This window comes from Scomber japonicus, chromosome 11 (assembly GCF_027409825.1).
Source record: "Scomber japonicus isolate fScoJap1 chromosome 11, fScoJap1.pri, whole genome shotgun sequence".
In the NCBI taxonomy this organism is placed as follows: domain Eukaryota; kingdom Metazoa; phylum Chordata; class Actinopteri; order Scombriformes; family Scombridae; genus Scomber; species Scomber japonicus.
The window spans coordinates 12,249,882-12,265,823 of NC_070588.1; the positions used below are offsets into that span (position 1 = coordinate 12,249,882).

Consider the following 15,942-nt stretch of genomic DNA (forward strand, 5'->3'; position numbering starts at 1 on the left):
AGTTTCCTGAATGTAGAGGAAGAAAAAAACAAGCAGACAAGCCAAACAGGGCAAAAACAGGAGTGGTCATGACACTAAGAATCATAAGATAGATGTTAAGGTCCTTCCTCGTTAAAAAATATATAAAACAAAGTTCACGTTTGTTACTTACAGCCACACATCATCTGAGACTACACTACTCTGGCAACACACTGCAGCTGCAACAGGTGTGGCACCGCCGTCATTTTTTGTCCTTGCCCGGCTGCCGTCGCTGCCAGAGGGAACTTGTGCTGCACTGATTTGAATATAAAAAGATCACATACCTCAGGACTGCTGCCGTGACAGTTTCACACAACTGCCCGGACTTGTTAAAGGGTTTTCCTGTATCGCAAAAATCTCCTTTCTCGACTTGCTAAAGTTGAAGGTCAAAGTGGCTGTCGGTAAGTTTAGTTTAGTTTAGCGCATTTAGCTGGACTAGCATGAGAGCTAGCCAACTTCAGCTAGCTGTGGCGATATGTAAACAAACACGAGGCTTAAAGCTTTAATTAAATGATCAATAACACGCTAAATAACGCTAAAAAACGAAGCAGGAAAAACGAATGTGTAAAGTTATAATAATGTCTGTAAGCGCACTCGATAACAGATCACGCCTGTCAGTGTATTATTAGCTAATCTATCAGCTGTGTGTGTGTGTGTGTCTCTGTGTGTGTGCGCGTGTGTGTGCTTTAATGTGTTTTAATGATTAGTGGTTGTGGCTGCGTGTTGCCATAGATACAGATTACTGGGTGCGTGTTGCCATAGATACAGACACAGGTGAAAGCACTGCGGGGACAAGCTTTCCACTCAGTGTCAGTGACAGCTCGTAAGAAACATGTAGTAACACAAAACTCTGTAGGTTTTGTTTTACTGGGCATTGAGTGGTTGTTGTGACATGTCAGTGGTGCCATCATAGATATCAAAATAATCCAGTTAAGATAAAAAGAAACCACTCTGCACCTTGTGGTTCAGATACTATAAATCCTACTTAAGTGAAAGTACATAAGTATTAGGAGCAAAATGGAGTAAAAGTAGTGGTTTGGTCCCTCTGACTGATATATTATTATACATGACATCATTAGATTATTAATAGTGAAGCATCAGTGTTAGAGCAGCATGTTTCTGTTGTAGCTGCTGGAGGTGGAGCTAGTTTCAACTACTTTAGACACAGTTAGCTAGTTTAGTCGAGTGGTTCCCAACCTAGGGGTCAGGCTCTTTCAAAGAGTCACCAGATAAATCTGAAGGGTCCTGAGATAATTAATGGGAGAGGAAAGAAGAAAAAACAAAGGTCTGAGGTCTTTGGACTTTTTGTCTAATCTTTGATTTGTTGGTGAAATATTGGATCATTTGAACATTTATTGAAATGAAACCATGTGAGAAGTTTAAAGGGGAAATCAGTATTTGGTGGAGCTGTTAACTCATAGACATTTGAAATGTGACCCTGACTACACACTGCTTTTTGTAAGATGTCATAATTAAGTGAGCTGAATAATGCTAGTTATTATTGTACATGTCAGACTGTTTGTCAAGTAATAAACATTATATTTGCTGTTATTTTGACAAACAGGTGATTAGAAAAAACAACAACCACAGAGGCATCAAAACAGAAAAGATGATTCAGTTGTTTCCTGTAAACTGAAGTGGAGAGCTTTGGAAAAAATGTTAACGATGATGCCCTCACTGACCTGTGGAACGGATAATCTGAAGTGATGGAGAATAGAGAGGAAAGGTAAACATACACACAGTTTTGTGCTATCCCTGTCCTGATTTTCATCTCCCCACTGACCTGTTTTCACTGGAAACATGTTGAATACGAAAGCAGGATGCCATGTAATTTTTCTTTATCTGTCGTCTGCACAAGATGTGAGATTAGATTGATGTCTGAGGTCTCTCAGTATATAATTAGTTAGTATTAGTTAAGTTATAATTATAGTATTAGTTAAGTAAAGCTGCAAGATGAGTAAATAAATCGTTTAGTCAACTGGCATAAAATGTCTAAATTTGAGGCCTTATTCAGTGTTAATAATACAATTTGTGTGCCTTATTGCAGCCCTGCTGATGAGCGGGCCCCCACACCTCCAGAGCGAGGACTGCTCCACATCTGGATGTCGGGGGGCCCCAAAGAGCAGCTTTGCCCAGAGAGAGTGCTGCTGTCTAGGTGCGTCTTGCAGATCGCCCTCGGAGAACATCATGGACTCCTGCTGGCACAAGGTGAGAGAGAGCGAGGGAGAGAAAATGAAATTCCCCTTATCTAGGTATTCATGGTATTTGGATTTCAGAGTTCTCTTCCCCAGATAAACAATTTATTTCCAAGAACAACATCACAAGAACATAGTATCAAAGATATTACAATATCAAAATGAGCCATTTCCACTCAGTCATTGCCGTCTTCCAGGTGGTCAAGTGTTTTCTTTTGGTGAGCTGTTGTGGAGAGGTCTGAGCGTTCCAGTTTCTGCTCCGGTGCTTGAGAGGTCCCTACTGGAGAGAATGGTGGTCCGTGTGGCTGCTGGTGGTTTCCACTGCGGAGCGCTGAGCGAGCAGGGCAATGTCTACATGTGGGGGGAGAACACTGCCGGACAGTGCGGGCTGACTGAGAGGGGCACAACCTCAAACATCACAGGTTAGGCAGCACCTTTCTTTTATTTCCCACTTTATTCCTTTATTACCTTGAGTCATCTTCCCTCCACAGCTCCTTTTTTCCTCCTTTCTCCTTTACTGTCTCACTTATTTCTATCTGTCAGTCTTTTCTCACTTCTGTCCTTCTTTCTTTCTCCAAATCCATTAAAAAAAGAAAGTATTTTCTTCTAAATACATGATCCTTCTTTAAATTTTACTTTTCCTTTCACTTATTTATCTTAAATGTTTGTCTGTTATTGTGTCATTTAAAGCTGTATAATGCTTCTGTGTCAAAGTGTTGTGGTGCCCTGCAGCTGTGTAAAGTGTGTTGTTGTACCTGATCTCATCAAAAGATGTTAATACATGTTGGGCAACATAAGCTTTCAAGAAACCACAAGAGCTTTGACTGGTGAGCTCAGGCGTTTATTGCTGCAAGTTTTTGGAGCTTGTAGAGCTTGTTGTTGATGGCGAGGTCGACATAGAGCAGATTAAAGACTGCATACTCTTAACTTCATGACAATTGAAATAAGATTGTATCGGGTGCAGCTGTGGTAACAGAAGATGTGGAACTAGTCCCAATCAGATTATAAAAAGCATCATGACTGCTTTCATTGTAACACCCCCTCAATCAGCCTTTAGACCTTTTTATGTGTATGTGTTTGATTCATGGCTTTGTGTTAGTTTCAGAACCGTGTCCTGTCACTGTGGTGGACAATGAGGTCGTTCCTCCAGCGATGGTCCGGGTTGTGGATCTGGCCTGTGGACGGGAGCACAGTCTGGCCTTGTCAGCCCAGAATGAGCTGTGGGCCTGGGGCAGTGGCTGCCAGCTCGGCCTGGTCACAAACACTTTCCCTGTATGGAGACCACAGAAGGTAAGTTTGTGTAACACTAAATGAATAGATAAAACAGTATGATTTTAGATTTTTTAAACTTTCTACATGTGCTATATTTTCTCATCATTTTCCATCTCTGGTCCAGGTGGAGCATTTGGCAGGCAGACATGTGATCCAGGTAGTTTCTCTTCCTGATATCTTCATCGCTACATTAGAAATGCAGAAATAAAATGTTCTATTTCCATTATTACTGTCTCTATTTATTTTCCACAGGTGGCTTGTGGTGCCTACCACAGCTTGGCTCTTGTTCGCAGTTTACCTCAACAGAACTACACTACCCAGAAACCCCCTGAGAAGAAGGAGCGGGGTCAGTCACCTCGCTACTCACTGACGGAGAGAGAGGAGCCCCTTGCAGTTGATGATGCTCACTACTGTCCACTGGGGGTGGAGCTAAGTGAAGTCATGACAGCAGAGGTAAATATACAGTGAGATGAAGGAACTGGAGAAATCTGATCACTGATGAACACTGCACTCAAGAAATGGACACAATTACCAATATTAAATAGTCACTTTACATCATGTCTTAATTCAACATCTTAGATTCTGTAATTTCCAGATGTGAAATTACAGAATCGAGACGTTAAAAAAAAAAAAAGAAAAAAAGAAAAGTCGTAGTTATGATTTGGTGCCATGGGGTCTTTGAGATTTGTTTCATGAGCTGTAGAACTATATTATACAGTTCCTTTCTGCATGTGTCGGTGCTCATTAAAACAATACTGAGTGTTTCCAACATTGGTTAATTCCCCGCTTTGATTTCCATTCCCAGACCTCTCGCAGAAAAAGAAGCCCCAGAAAAAGGCTCCAATCTAGGGGAAGGTCAGCTGGCAGCAGCCCTGGCTCTGGAGCCAGTTTATGTCCATATTTTGAAGACGACAAATCCAACACTAAACAGTACAGTATTATAAACATTATGGTTCTCCGTTTTATTTCTTATTTTAAACATTTTCACATTTCATGTCTTTCTCTTATTTTCTTTATCTCTGTTCCTTTCCTCCATTGCAAAACAGGAAAAATCTTTCAACTGGCACCAAGCTTGACGCTGACCCTCTGACGGCTGAGACCGATGGCTTGGCTGCCACTAAAAGCTCAACCTTTCCTGATCAGGTGGAACTTCAGAATCTCCTCCAGAAGCTCTCTGGTCACTCATTAGAGACACGACAAGCCAGTGGGCTTGGAGATACCGACTCACTGAGCAGTCAGACTTCAGGTTAGTGATGTATTCGTTCTCTTTTCCTCTGCTCTGATGTTTGTTCCTTTACGTGTTTGTTGTTTTACATTTATATATCTTTCACCTCTTAATCTGAGTGTTCTTTCGTTTTTTTTGCTCTAAAATCTATGAAATCTGTTCTCCTTGTTGTCCATGCTATTTGTTAATAGTAGTTCAATCATTTATTCACCTCAGCTGTTTGCTTGTTATTCCGTTCCTTGCAGATTCAGTATTTAATTAATTTTTTCTTTTCTTCTCTTCTCTTCTCTCCATCTATCTTTCTGTCCAGATGACAGCTATGTCTCTTCAACTACTTCCACGGATCTTTTCACCTCCAGTTACAAAGAAGACTCGCCAATGAGGAGTCAAACTAACAAGTAAGACCAAGTTTTATCGACAATAAAGCACTTTTATTTGGTTAAGAAAGTTGTCATGTTGTTGTGATAAAAGTTGTCAGATCCTGCATGGGGGCTAACTCCAATTTGTAAAATACTAAGCATGTTATCAATACTTAGGTAGATGACAGATTCTTAATTATAAGCTAAAAGTGTCTGCTCCATGACTGTCTGCAGCAGCACAGAGTAGCAGAGTAAGACATCTGTCCTCCCTCCGTCCTCTGGCTCACCCCTTTATCTGTGTATGCTGCAGCCACACATTCTCTCTCTATCTCTTGACCGCACACTCGCTACACACTGAGCTATTCCTTAAAGCTATACTACTACTTCTATAACACATTTTAGTTAAGAAAAATACATTTCAATTTCCAGATGCTTAGGCCCAGCAGGTCACCAGGCTTGCAATACACTGGAGGAAACATTAAAAGAAAAGACTCTTCATCAACTTCATCTATGTTCAATCGTCAAATAGGAACACACCCTGAAAGTCAATTTTAGCGCAATATCCACATGCCAAATTGACTCTCACCTACGCTGTATTTACAGTACCACCTGATTCTTGACCTTCTCCTCTACAGTACCAGTGGAGTGGGCGGGGTGTACTCCACCTCCTTCCCTGTGTGTTCGGAAGAGGTTCGGCTTTGTCTGGAGAAGGAGAGGCAGGCGCTTCAGGGCCAGAAGAGCTCCAGTCTCACAGATATTAGCCAGAGGGGGCAAACAGGGGCAAACAGGAGACGCTCCCTGCCTGGAACACCCACCCATGGTAGGAAAATAATAATAATAGGAAGTGTGAAAAATCTGTTTTATAAAATGTCCTCATTTTAGACCTTTCAGTTCCAAAATTAAACACTGCAGCCCTAATTTGTAGATGTAAATACAATGATTACCTTAGTTTCCCTTTTTAGATTACTTTGGTTGAAGTTCTAATTCTAATATACTGTTTAATCAAAATAAGTAAGTAAGTACAGCAGATATGTTCTCCATTATGTCTCTCAGGATCTGAATACCTCATTTAAAGGGGCTTTTCAGTGACGTTTGGCCATTCTGTTGTTTGCACTATTTTGCTCAGGTGTAGATAGTTGGGAGTAGTTTTGATTATTTAATAGGTTAACCAATGATGTTATGATTTCATCAGTGGTTCTTCTCTTCTACATCAGTGTTAATATAAGATATTGATGTAGGAAAGCAGATTGAGTCAAGGTTACTAAGGCATGATGCATCTTTGCTTTAAAATATGAAATAAGTACATGAGAGGTGTAACATACTTTATAATCTAGATAATCTGCACCTCTCACACATTAGGCCTCATGCCAGAACATTACTGTATTATTATTATTATTATCGATTGTTCCAAGTCAGATTCATCAAACTCTCCTAACTGGACAAACCTGATGTTAACTGTTTGTTTCAGCCTGATAAATGCCACGTGTTCATGAGTAGGTGCGTGTTCATGGGATTTTGATCATTAGCATAATCCATGCCACCATATGAGATGACCTGTCCTGCTCCGTTTCTGTGTCTCGCTCACAAATGTGTTACCAAGGAGTAAAAAGAAGAATTTCATACTGCAGAGTTTTATGTCATGCTGTTAGAAATCAGCAGAAAAAAACATAACAAATTTAGCAGTGCCAGTAGAGGCATTAGAGTTCCCAAAACGATTAGAAAATATGAATAATAGAGTAGTTAAAAATGTGTCATCAGAACAGTGCCAAACTGTGACAGAAATAAAGAGGGAATATACCACATGGAAAAACATCCATGATTAATTTGAGAGGCAGTAAAGGAGGATGTGACCGTCGTTAAAGTATTATATAACCTGCAGAAGGTGATTGTTATACAGTATGTCAGGTGCAAAAGATGATACTGACAGAGACCTGCTGTCACTGAGGCTTTTGTCTGACTGAGAGAATTTTCCAACAGATACTGAAATGCAGAAGTTGCTGTGATGAAATTCCAATAAATATCATAAAATCTAAAAAACCTCTCAGCAAATTGAAAATCCATGATGATGATAATTAGGACAAATCTGTTTGCACAAGTGGCTCCTGATGAGGCCCAAAGTCTGGCACCAGTCAAATTAGCAACATCAGAGGAGTCACTCCACTGAAATGCAGCAGGGTGACTCATTTTAATGTTATCTGCAACAGAACACACAATGCAATTTCTGTTTGTTTGCCTTTCACTTTGACGCAAGGAACTGTAATGGGTTCTCCGTGACCTGATGTTATCGTCCCAAATCAGTTGAACGCACATGCTCACATGATGAAACTATATTTGATGTCTTGAGATTCAATATTAGCCTTTTTGAGATAAGGTGACAATTAACTTCAATCAGGAGACAATGAAAACAACATATACAGATATTACTTGTATTGCAGAAGCCATGACACAAATATTCTCATGACTCAACTAACCATTTACTCTTTTTACATCCACGGGAGAAGTAGTTATAGTGGCACAAAACTGCAGACAGACACGTTTTAACCTTCAGGGAAATCAGTGATTATAGCAGACGCAGCAGACTGACTTCTCCTTCTCTGGTCTGCCACAACTTTCAGAATTATCGCAACGAAAGCGTCACTTCAGTCGACATAAAACCACTCAGCATACAGACTTTTATTTCAGTTTAAGTAGTTCTAGGTAGTGAGAATTTTACAAAACTCATCTAATGCTGTTATTTTTTAATGTTCATTACATTAAGCTTCAGTGTTTGTTTGTTTTTTAATGTCTTCCTGCATTCCTCTGATGTTGTTGATGCTGTCATTTCTTGCTCTGTACATGCTTACATCACCTTTTAGAGCTTCACCCTGCTCACTGTTTGAGCTTTATCATTAATAGTATCTTTTCTTTCTTTCTTATCAACTGTGTGTATCTGTTCATCTTGGTGGCGAGCTACTCCATACGATTGCCTTTATGGGAATGAATAGTGTTGTCTGTTGCAGATAACGGAGGCCTCTTTTAAGGAGCTTACAGAAGTCGTTAGGGTGTGTGTTGGTTATATAAGCATGTCTGCTGTTTCCTTCATCATGCTGCAGCATGAGACACTTCATCTCTTTTCTCTGTTTATTGAGGCTGTTTTTCCTCCTAACACATGAAGTGCATTTCCAGTCTTGACAGATGCTCAAATTTAACCAGTAGGTGATGGTTCAGTTGTTTGAAACAACACTGCAACCAGGATTTTTCCGTTAGATAATGTATTTTTCTTTCAGGGTCTCCACGACGACGGCGCCCTTGTGCCTGCAGGACACCCACTGCTGGTCGGAGTCAGTCTGCAGCCTCAGAGGAGGTGGGAGACATGATGCCGTCTCTGGAGACAGAAGTGTGGAGCTGGGGACGCGGGTCTGAGGGGCAACTGGGCCACGGAGATCAACTTGCCCGGTCTGTTTAGACACACACACATATACATACAGACACATATATTATCCCATTTGTATTTCCATATTATTTTATATTCAGACAGAAAATAAGTAGTGATGATAAATAGATTTTGGATTCTATTTTACATCAAATAATGAAAATCCCAATTAAATATTGCATATGTGACATTTAAATTACCAATCCAGAAAACCTCTGAAAATTGTCTTGTGACCATTTTATCATATACTTTTTGTATTAATCAGAATGTGTGTGTGTGTGTGTGTGTGTGTGTGTGTGTGTGTGTGTGTGTGTGTGTGTGTGTGTGTGTGTGTGTGTGTGTGTGTGTGTATTATCTGTGCGTATGTGTGTGTCCAGACTCCAGCCTCTGTGTATTAATTCTCTGACAGGCGAGGAAGTGATAAAAATTGCCGCAGGGTCACACCATTCATTGGCTCTCACCGCTCAATGCCAGGTAAGACACGCACACACACACACACACACACATATTGAGAGCTTAAAATGTCTTCAAAATTCAAGTTGGTCCTTGCAAGCATAAACATGCTTAGACACACGCACACATACACACTAACTGCTCTCGTGTGTTATAGGTGTACTCGTGGGGCAGCAACATGTCTGGACAGCTCGGTCATGTCAACAGTCCGGTCACTGTCCCACAACAGACTAAGGTACAGAAATGTTTATTCTTCTTTTCATTCAGTCATTCACATTCACTACATTTGTTTCACGTGTTCAGTCATAAATGAATTAATTCTATCACACCCTTATTTCTTTATTTATTATTTACTGGCTTTAGTTCATTAATTAGCAGCAGCAGAAAGTTGGTAAATGTCCTAATAGTACTCTTGTTTTGTCTCTGGATGACCACTGCAGCTGTCTGACAGTCTTCGGGCGTGGGACGTGTCAGCCGGTCAGAGTCACTCCCTCCTCTTGGCTGACGGAGACTGTGTCCAGCCTGTACTGTTGTACTGCGGCCAGCAGCAAGAGACAAACTCAAAGTCGAATCAGAGGTCACCCAGCAGGGCGGAGAGTTACACAGTCAGACCAGCGCTGCTGCCTTTCTGCATGGAGGTTTGTGGGTCCAAAGCATGACTGTTTGTTATCTTTCAACAAGGCTGACAGCAAAAATGTGCTTTTTAAGGGGTGTTACATCTGGTGCTGGAGGAATCTGTCATTACAACAGACACAGATACGTTTAAATTTTCAGAGTAATGGAAAAAAAAAAAAGATCAAAGATGGAAAGTCAGAGAAAGTTAATTAAAAAACGTTTAGAGAGGGAGAGAGGGAGAGACAGAGAGAATATATATAACAACAAATAACTGGAATTGTGTAACATTATGGATGAAGAAAAGAAGTCACAGCAGTCAGAAGTGCACAGCAGAAAAATGTTTTGAATCCAAGTTCTGAAATGTTGGCTATGATGAAATCCTAAAAAAGTACAAGAACAATGTCTATTTGTGGGTGTATAATGTAAAAATTAGCTGCTGAGTGGCGTGGATCAAAGAAAACAAAGCCAAAACACATCCAGTACAGTTTCATTAATAAATAGACCATCAAAAAATAAACAAAGAAACATTTAAGCATTTATCATCGTTATCTTAACTAAAACATTTCCATGCTGTCACTGTATGAATGACTTGTGTGTGTGTGTGTGTGTGTGTAGATGGGTTATATTAGCAGTGTGTGCAGCGGCGGTCAGAGCTGTGCCGTGCTGGCAGACCACAACGTCATGGGTTTCATCTCTGCCATCCATGAGCTGGCTTCCAGAGAGAGAGAGTTTTACTGCTGGTTGAGCAGCGTCAGGAAATTGCTTCTCACCCCGCTGTGTAACAGAGGTGAGACAGCGACTGAGTTGCTCCTTCTTTGATGATTTCCACTAATTACTGTGATGTCAGTTGAGAAAAATGTCACTAAGATACATATTTAAAGTGTTAGGTAGGTGTTCAGACTGAAAACCAGGCCTGTGATAAAACATTACAAAGGGCTGTGTGTTGTTTAGGTCACAGGTGAGACAATGGAATTACAATCCAGGATGTCCGTTTGGATTTACAGATGAAAGGGGACGTATTAAAGGGGGATGTTTCATGCAGATTTGCAGGTTTATGTTTTATTCTGAGGCTCATGGAATATCTTTACATGACAGTTCAAAAATCTCCTTATTAAATGAACTTAGCAACAAAGGTTGTTGCTACAATCTGATGTCACCATAATGAGGAAGTAGAGGAAACATTACAAAGGAAGCATTCACAGCAGCTTTTGACTTGCAGGCAGCACGTTTTGGAAGTTTTACATGTGTTTAACATAAACAAAAAAAAAAAAAAAAGTAAAAAAATAACAAAAAATCACTAAAAGCATGATATGTTCCCTTCAAGGCTTAGCAGACACCAGCAGGTTTATACCATTATACAACTCCAGGAAGTTATTTTACTATCATAGGATAATAATAAAACTTTTTGAAATTCCAATATTCTGTTCTTGTTTACCCTTTGAGTGTTAACTATTGGGAAGAGTAAATCAGACAGCAGTTCACAATAATAAATAGTTTATAAATAGTATGTACTGGATGTATTTTACCTGGGGCTGTTGTGATCATGGAATATCCCCTGTGGTGATTCAGGGTGGCTCATATGCCTTTAATTTATTTATTTATTTTGTGAAAATCAAGGTATGTTAGTTTGATGATGTGTTGGCTGAATGAAGCAGCAACATCTGATAAAGAGAGAAAACACTTTAAAATGTGTTATGGCAGCGAAAACAATGTTGGCCTACAGCCGAGTCCCTTAAACTACCTACTTTACCTCACATAATAAATGACCACCTGCTTGGCCACGCTGTGACCTGGGAGAGTTTAAACACATAAGACAAAATATTCATACAGACGTATAACTACTGACAATCAGCACTGACTGAGGTGTTGCGTGCAGCGGGATCCTCAGGAGCCCCCATACCAGACCGTGGGAGCCGCAGAACATTCAATGCATGTGTAAAACACAAAGGACCCAGCCCCAAAAAAGGAGGGACATAACAAGGTTGTGTTGGTTGCTTACCATCTACTGCAGCTGGCTTGTCTATTGCAACAATGCAGTTATTGTGACAGCCCTCTTTCTGCCTTGTTCTTCTTAAATATAAATGAAAACCTATGAAACTCTGGAAAATGATACAAACAGTGCACATAAAACAACAAATTAATGTAATTATAGAAGGAATTTTGTTCTCAAAATATTTAATCATCATGAAGAAACACTGTCCAAAACTGTCAGATATAATACATGCAAGATTTGAACACATTATAAGATGTATGTGTGTGTGTGTTTACACTCTACCCCACAGAGAGTGTGTGTCCGTCATTAGGTGAGCCATGCACCCAGCTCTTCTTCTCTCTCTGTGAGAGTCTTGTTCGTCTGAGTGTCCTGATTGGTCGACACTCCACGTCACTCAGCTACTTCCTGAATGATGTGCAGGGCCGTGACATCACTTCCCTTTACCTGCTGACGCACACAGATCACTTCCTGGACATTTATAAAGAGTAAGTAAGGTATAATCTGTACTGTACACTATGAAAAAGTTATCAACAGTTTGAACACACTTTCTCAGTAAGGTGAATGGGAAAGTGTGTCCAAACTTTTGATGCTACTGTATATTCTCAAATAAGTTCAGTCCACATCCTTATATTTATGTTTAATTGCAGTTTTCTTTTGTTTTTAGATTCCTTGCTGATACAGTTTTCAATTATTATAGTTTGTTTTATTCCCAGTGTCTCTTTAGTTTTCCTTTTTAACTTTGTGACTCTTCTCACTTTATTTATGCAGGTTAAATAGCTGCTCATTCTCTCATACAACACAAAGCAGTTCAAAAGCAAATATTATAGCTCTAATTATTATTCTACATATGATTCAACAGTCAAAAACGACTTTGATTAAATATTAGCTCATATTCTTTCATGTCTAATGTACTTATACTGCATATGACTGCATGTGTCTGTTTGAATGTTAAGTTTTGTCGTTTGGAACAATTTGAGAAATATGTCACATGGGTTTTTAGGGCAGTTTCAAACCATAGACTGTAAAAATAATGGACGTAACCACTGTGACATCACCCGTTGGTTTGTGGACTCCCGTTTTGAAGCCTTGAGTTTGCATTTTGACCGTTGCCATCTTGGAATTATGGATGAGAGGGTGGAGCTGACCATAACACTAGCTGCTAGCTTGGTTAGCACAGTGCATTTACAGTCTATGATTAACGGAAAAAAACTGCAGTAGGACAAATTACATCAAAGAGGGAAACTAATTAGAGTCCAATTCAAGCAGACTAAACAAGGCAGGTTTGAAAACGCCCTTAAACAAACCAGTAAGGTGGTACCATGATTTCATCGCAAATAAAACATTAGACTGTGAAGGACTGATTACTTTGAACATGTCAACGATAGAAGAATACTATTGCTGTGAGATAGACGGGACCAAGACGTAGTAGTTAACTGTAATCTCTCTTTCTCTCTGTCCAGGTATTGTTCTTCAGTAGGTGACTTCCAGGTGATGGGTGGATTTCAGTCACTCCATAAACTTTCACTGTAAGCTCCTTTTTTATTTCTTAATTTTACATGCTCACTTGAGGAGTCCTGTTTGCCTCATTTTTCCGCTGCTCCCCAAAAAGTTTGAGACATTAATGAGTCCTCTTTAAGTGCCACCACAAAGGGCTCTGACAACACTACTGATCTGAGAGTCTGAACTAAGATTTAACGTTAGCAGGAAAAGATTCAGCGTTAACAACTTCCTTTGCAGCAGGAAATAATTAAATACACAGCTTGAACTAAAATATTTAGATGAAAATACTGAAGATAATTGAGTCCCAAGAGTGTTTAAAGTCTCTGTCTTTCTCTCTCCGTCTCTGTACAGCGAGTGTTTAGGTTCTCAGCAGACCAAGCTCGCTCAGCTGTGTGTTTCTGACCAGTCTGCCAGCGAAAATGTTGACCTGGTTTCGTTGTTGTACCGGCCTTTGCAGCAGCTTCACCAGTACGGCCGAGTTCTGCTCAAATTGGCAGCGTGCTATGATGTGGTGAGGGTGAAACACTTAACTCTCTCTTCACACTTTTCTGACTTTTTTCACTCAAACACTCTTTAATTCTTCTTTCTTTTTCCATCTTTCTTTCACTTTCTCCCAACTTTCTGTATTTCCCGTTATTGAGTAATTTTGGCTGTTATAAGTATTACCGTCAGTGTAAAACTGCGACATCTGTTCTTAGATTGAGAATTAGTCATTGAACAAACATATCATCACTTTTTCTGCTGTTATAATTACAAAATCAGAGGATTATACAGCCTTGGCAGAGATATGCTCTCTTGAGTCCTTTAAATTAAGAACTTGGTCGTCATTATATTTACTTTGTGGAGTAGAAAATGTTCCTAAATCTCCTCCTAATTTTGTGGGCTGAATTTCTTTGAGGCAGCCAGGTTTGCCTCCATTGGTCTCCATACAGACAGAATTTGTCATCACTGAGTGTGAACTCATTAATATTTCTCTTATTTTTGGAGTTGTTGCAGTGGTCGGGTAGTCTGATACGTACTAGTTTAAAATGTGTGTCTCCTCTCTTTCATGTTGTCTTTCTCTCCTCCAGTTAACTACAGAGTATCAGTCCCTCCATCAGAGCAGCAATCAGTATGAGTCTCTGTCTTTGTCCCTGATGAGGAAGAAGAAGGAGGCTGAAACCACCTTCCTCTTCTGGAAGACCCACTCTGGAAAAACTACTGTGAGAACAACTCTGTGTTTAGTTATCTTAACACGCACACATTTGTACATTTGTAAATCTTTTTAGAGATTTATATTGTCAAATTATGATGAATACGCAGTAGACAGTAGGCTCTTCTAAATCATTTCTGAGCTCTTAAACCTCTTAAGCTACTGTGCTTGTAGTTCCCAAATTAGAGATATTGGCAATCCTGCTTTCTCCATGCTTTTTTTTAATCGCACATTATTTATAAAAAGTTGTTTGCCCTGGCCAGAAACAGAAACAACAAGCTTTTTCAGTCAAATCCTCTGTTACATATCTACAGTATAGCAACAGTACAATTACATTTGCATAACTGAGGTTAAAGGAAGTTTGAGAGTCTGGCCTGCATGTTCACCACGCAGAATTCAAAACTGTGGGCAAAAAACTATTCATTTAACACTCTGTAGTCATTTAGCTATGCCAGTTAAATGACCACAGGCCACAGAGTGGTCTTGAGTATGTCAATACTCAGATGGAAACCATGTATTCCCAAAATCTTCACCTTTGGTGAAACATCAGTATAGGGTCACCACGATCGGAGGACTGGAGCTGACAGCAGGGATATTTAGATGAAAGCTAAGAAGTTTGACTTTTAAATTGCAAATATAAGCATTATTTTTCTTCATTGACCTTTTTCTACAGTGGAGCAGTAATACTTCATTCAGACCAACACAGTGGCATGTCAGGGAGGGGGTAGTGGGGTATCAATATTGGTCGATATTAATTCAATGATACAGAAGAAGTGATGTTTAAATGTCATTTAACCAGCTGGCTGACAAGAGAGAGAGATAAGAAACAAAAGATAAGAAATAGAGACTAAACTAAAACTTAACGATCTGGTAATTATTCTATGTAATTTTCAGTTTATTGGTAAGTGTGTGATTTACAGTGTAGACCTGAGTCTTAGCTAACATTAAGAACCAGAACATCTCATGAATGGGTCAAAGGCAGGTCGGACACATACTCAATAAACCAGACCACACATGCATCTGAAAGAGGTATAAAAGTGTTAAGGTAGTAATAAGAACATGCATTACTTGTGTCTGCTGAATCTATTCAGCTTCTTAACGTGTGTGTCTGTGTGTGTCTGTCAGGAGGTTCTGCGTCTCCCAAAGCGTCGCGTGGTATGTGAAAGCAACAACAGGTCGCTGACTCTGCAGAATGCTGGCCGATTTTCCAATCACTGGTTCATACTGTTCAACGACGCATTGGTGCACACACAGGTACACACACCAACACACACACACACAGAATCAGTACAAAATTAACTAAATGATGGTAGTTTTTAACGGATAGTTGCAGGTGGTACACCATAAGTCTGGGGTGACTCATGCCGATACTTAAATAAACTTCTTTTAATAATGTGGGCTTCTTCCGGTTCCACAAAGAATATGTATATTCAGTGACTTTTGAACTTCATGCTGACAGTGATGATGTTGCTGTAGGAGACAATAAAGAAGATCCCCCCAATGTCATTCAGATTAGACAACGTTGTGTGTTCGTCTCTGTCTTCTTCATGGTCCGCTAACATGTTTTGCAGATGAAGTTTATATGTGTGTCTTTCATTCACTCAGGGTGCCATTCCCTCTCAGAGCCTTGTAAGTATATGTGACACCAGTTAACCCCCCTTCACCTTCAACCAACCAGTTAAACACACCCTAAGTAAGCTTTGTGCTG

The 15,942-nt window shown here is 39.9% G+C and overlaps 1 protein-coding gene across 1 annotated transcript in view; it reads left to right on the forward strand.

The window, feature by feature from the left end:
• Positions 1 to 284: 284 nt before the first annotated feature.
• LOC128367610 (alsin-like) overlaps positions 285 to 15,942 on the forward strand; it is a 30,113-nt gene continuing 14,455 nt past the window's right edge. The window contains exons 1-21 of the mRNA XM_053328225.1: positions 285 to 419; positions 1,583 to 1,744; positions 2,066 to 2,226; positions 2,411 to 2,635; positions 3,313 to 3,503; positions 3,610 to 3,642; positions 3,738 to 3,938; positions 4,291 to 4,415; positions 4,532 to 4,731; positions 5,021 to 5,108; positions 5,705 to 5,889; positions 8,336 to 8,504; positions 8,859 to 8,955; positions 9,092 to 9,169; positions 9,375 to 9,572; positions 10,165 to 10,336; positions 11,832 to 12,027; positions 13,003 to 13,068; positions 13,394 to 13,553; positions 14,113 to 14,244; positions 15,360 to 15,488. Of these exons, the coding sequence (XP_053184200.1) occupies positions 1,725 to 1,744; positions 2,066 to 2,226; positions 2,411 to 2,635; positions 3,313 to 3,503; positions 3,610 to 3,642; positions 3,738 to 3,938; positions 4,291 to 4,415; positions 4,532 to 4,731; positions 5,021 to 5,108; positions 5,705 to 5,889; positions 8,336 to 8,504; positions 8,859 to 8,955; positions 9,092 to 9,169; positions 9,375 to 9,572; positions 10,165 to 10,336; positions 11,832 to 12,027; positions 13,003 to 13,068; positions 13,394 to 13,553; positions 14,113 to 14,244; positions 15,360 to 15,488 (2,826 nt within the window). The 5' untranslated portion in view covers positions 285 to 419; positions 1,583 to 1,724. The remainder of the gene's footprint in view (positions 420 to 1,582; positions 1,745 to 2,065; positions 2,227 to 2,410; positions 2,636 to 3,312; positions 3,504 to 3,609; positions 3,643 to 3,737; positions 3,939 to 4,290; positions 4,416 to 4,531; positions 4,732 to 5,020; positions 5,109 to 5,704; positions 5,890 to 8,335; positions 8,505 to 8,858; positions 8,956 to 9,091; positions 9,170 to 9,374; positions 9,573 to 10,164; positions 10,337 to 11,831; positions 12,028 to 13,002; positions 13,069 to 13,393; positions 13,554 to 14,112; positions 14,245 to 15,359; positions 15,489 to 15,942) is intronic.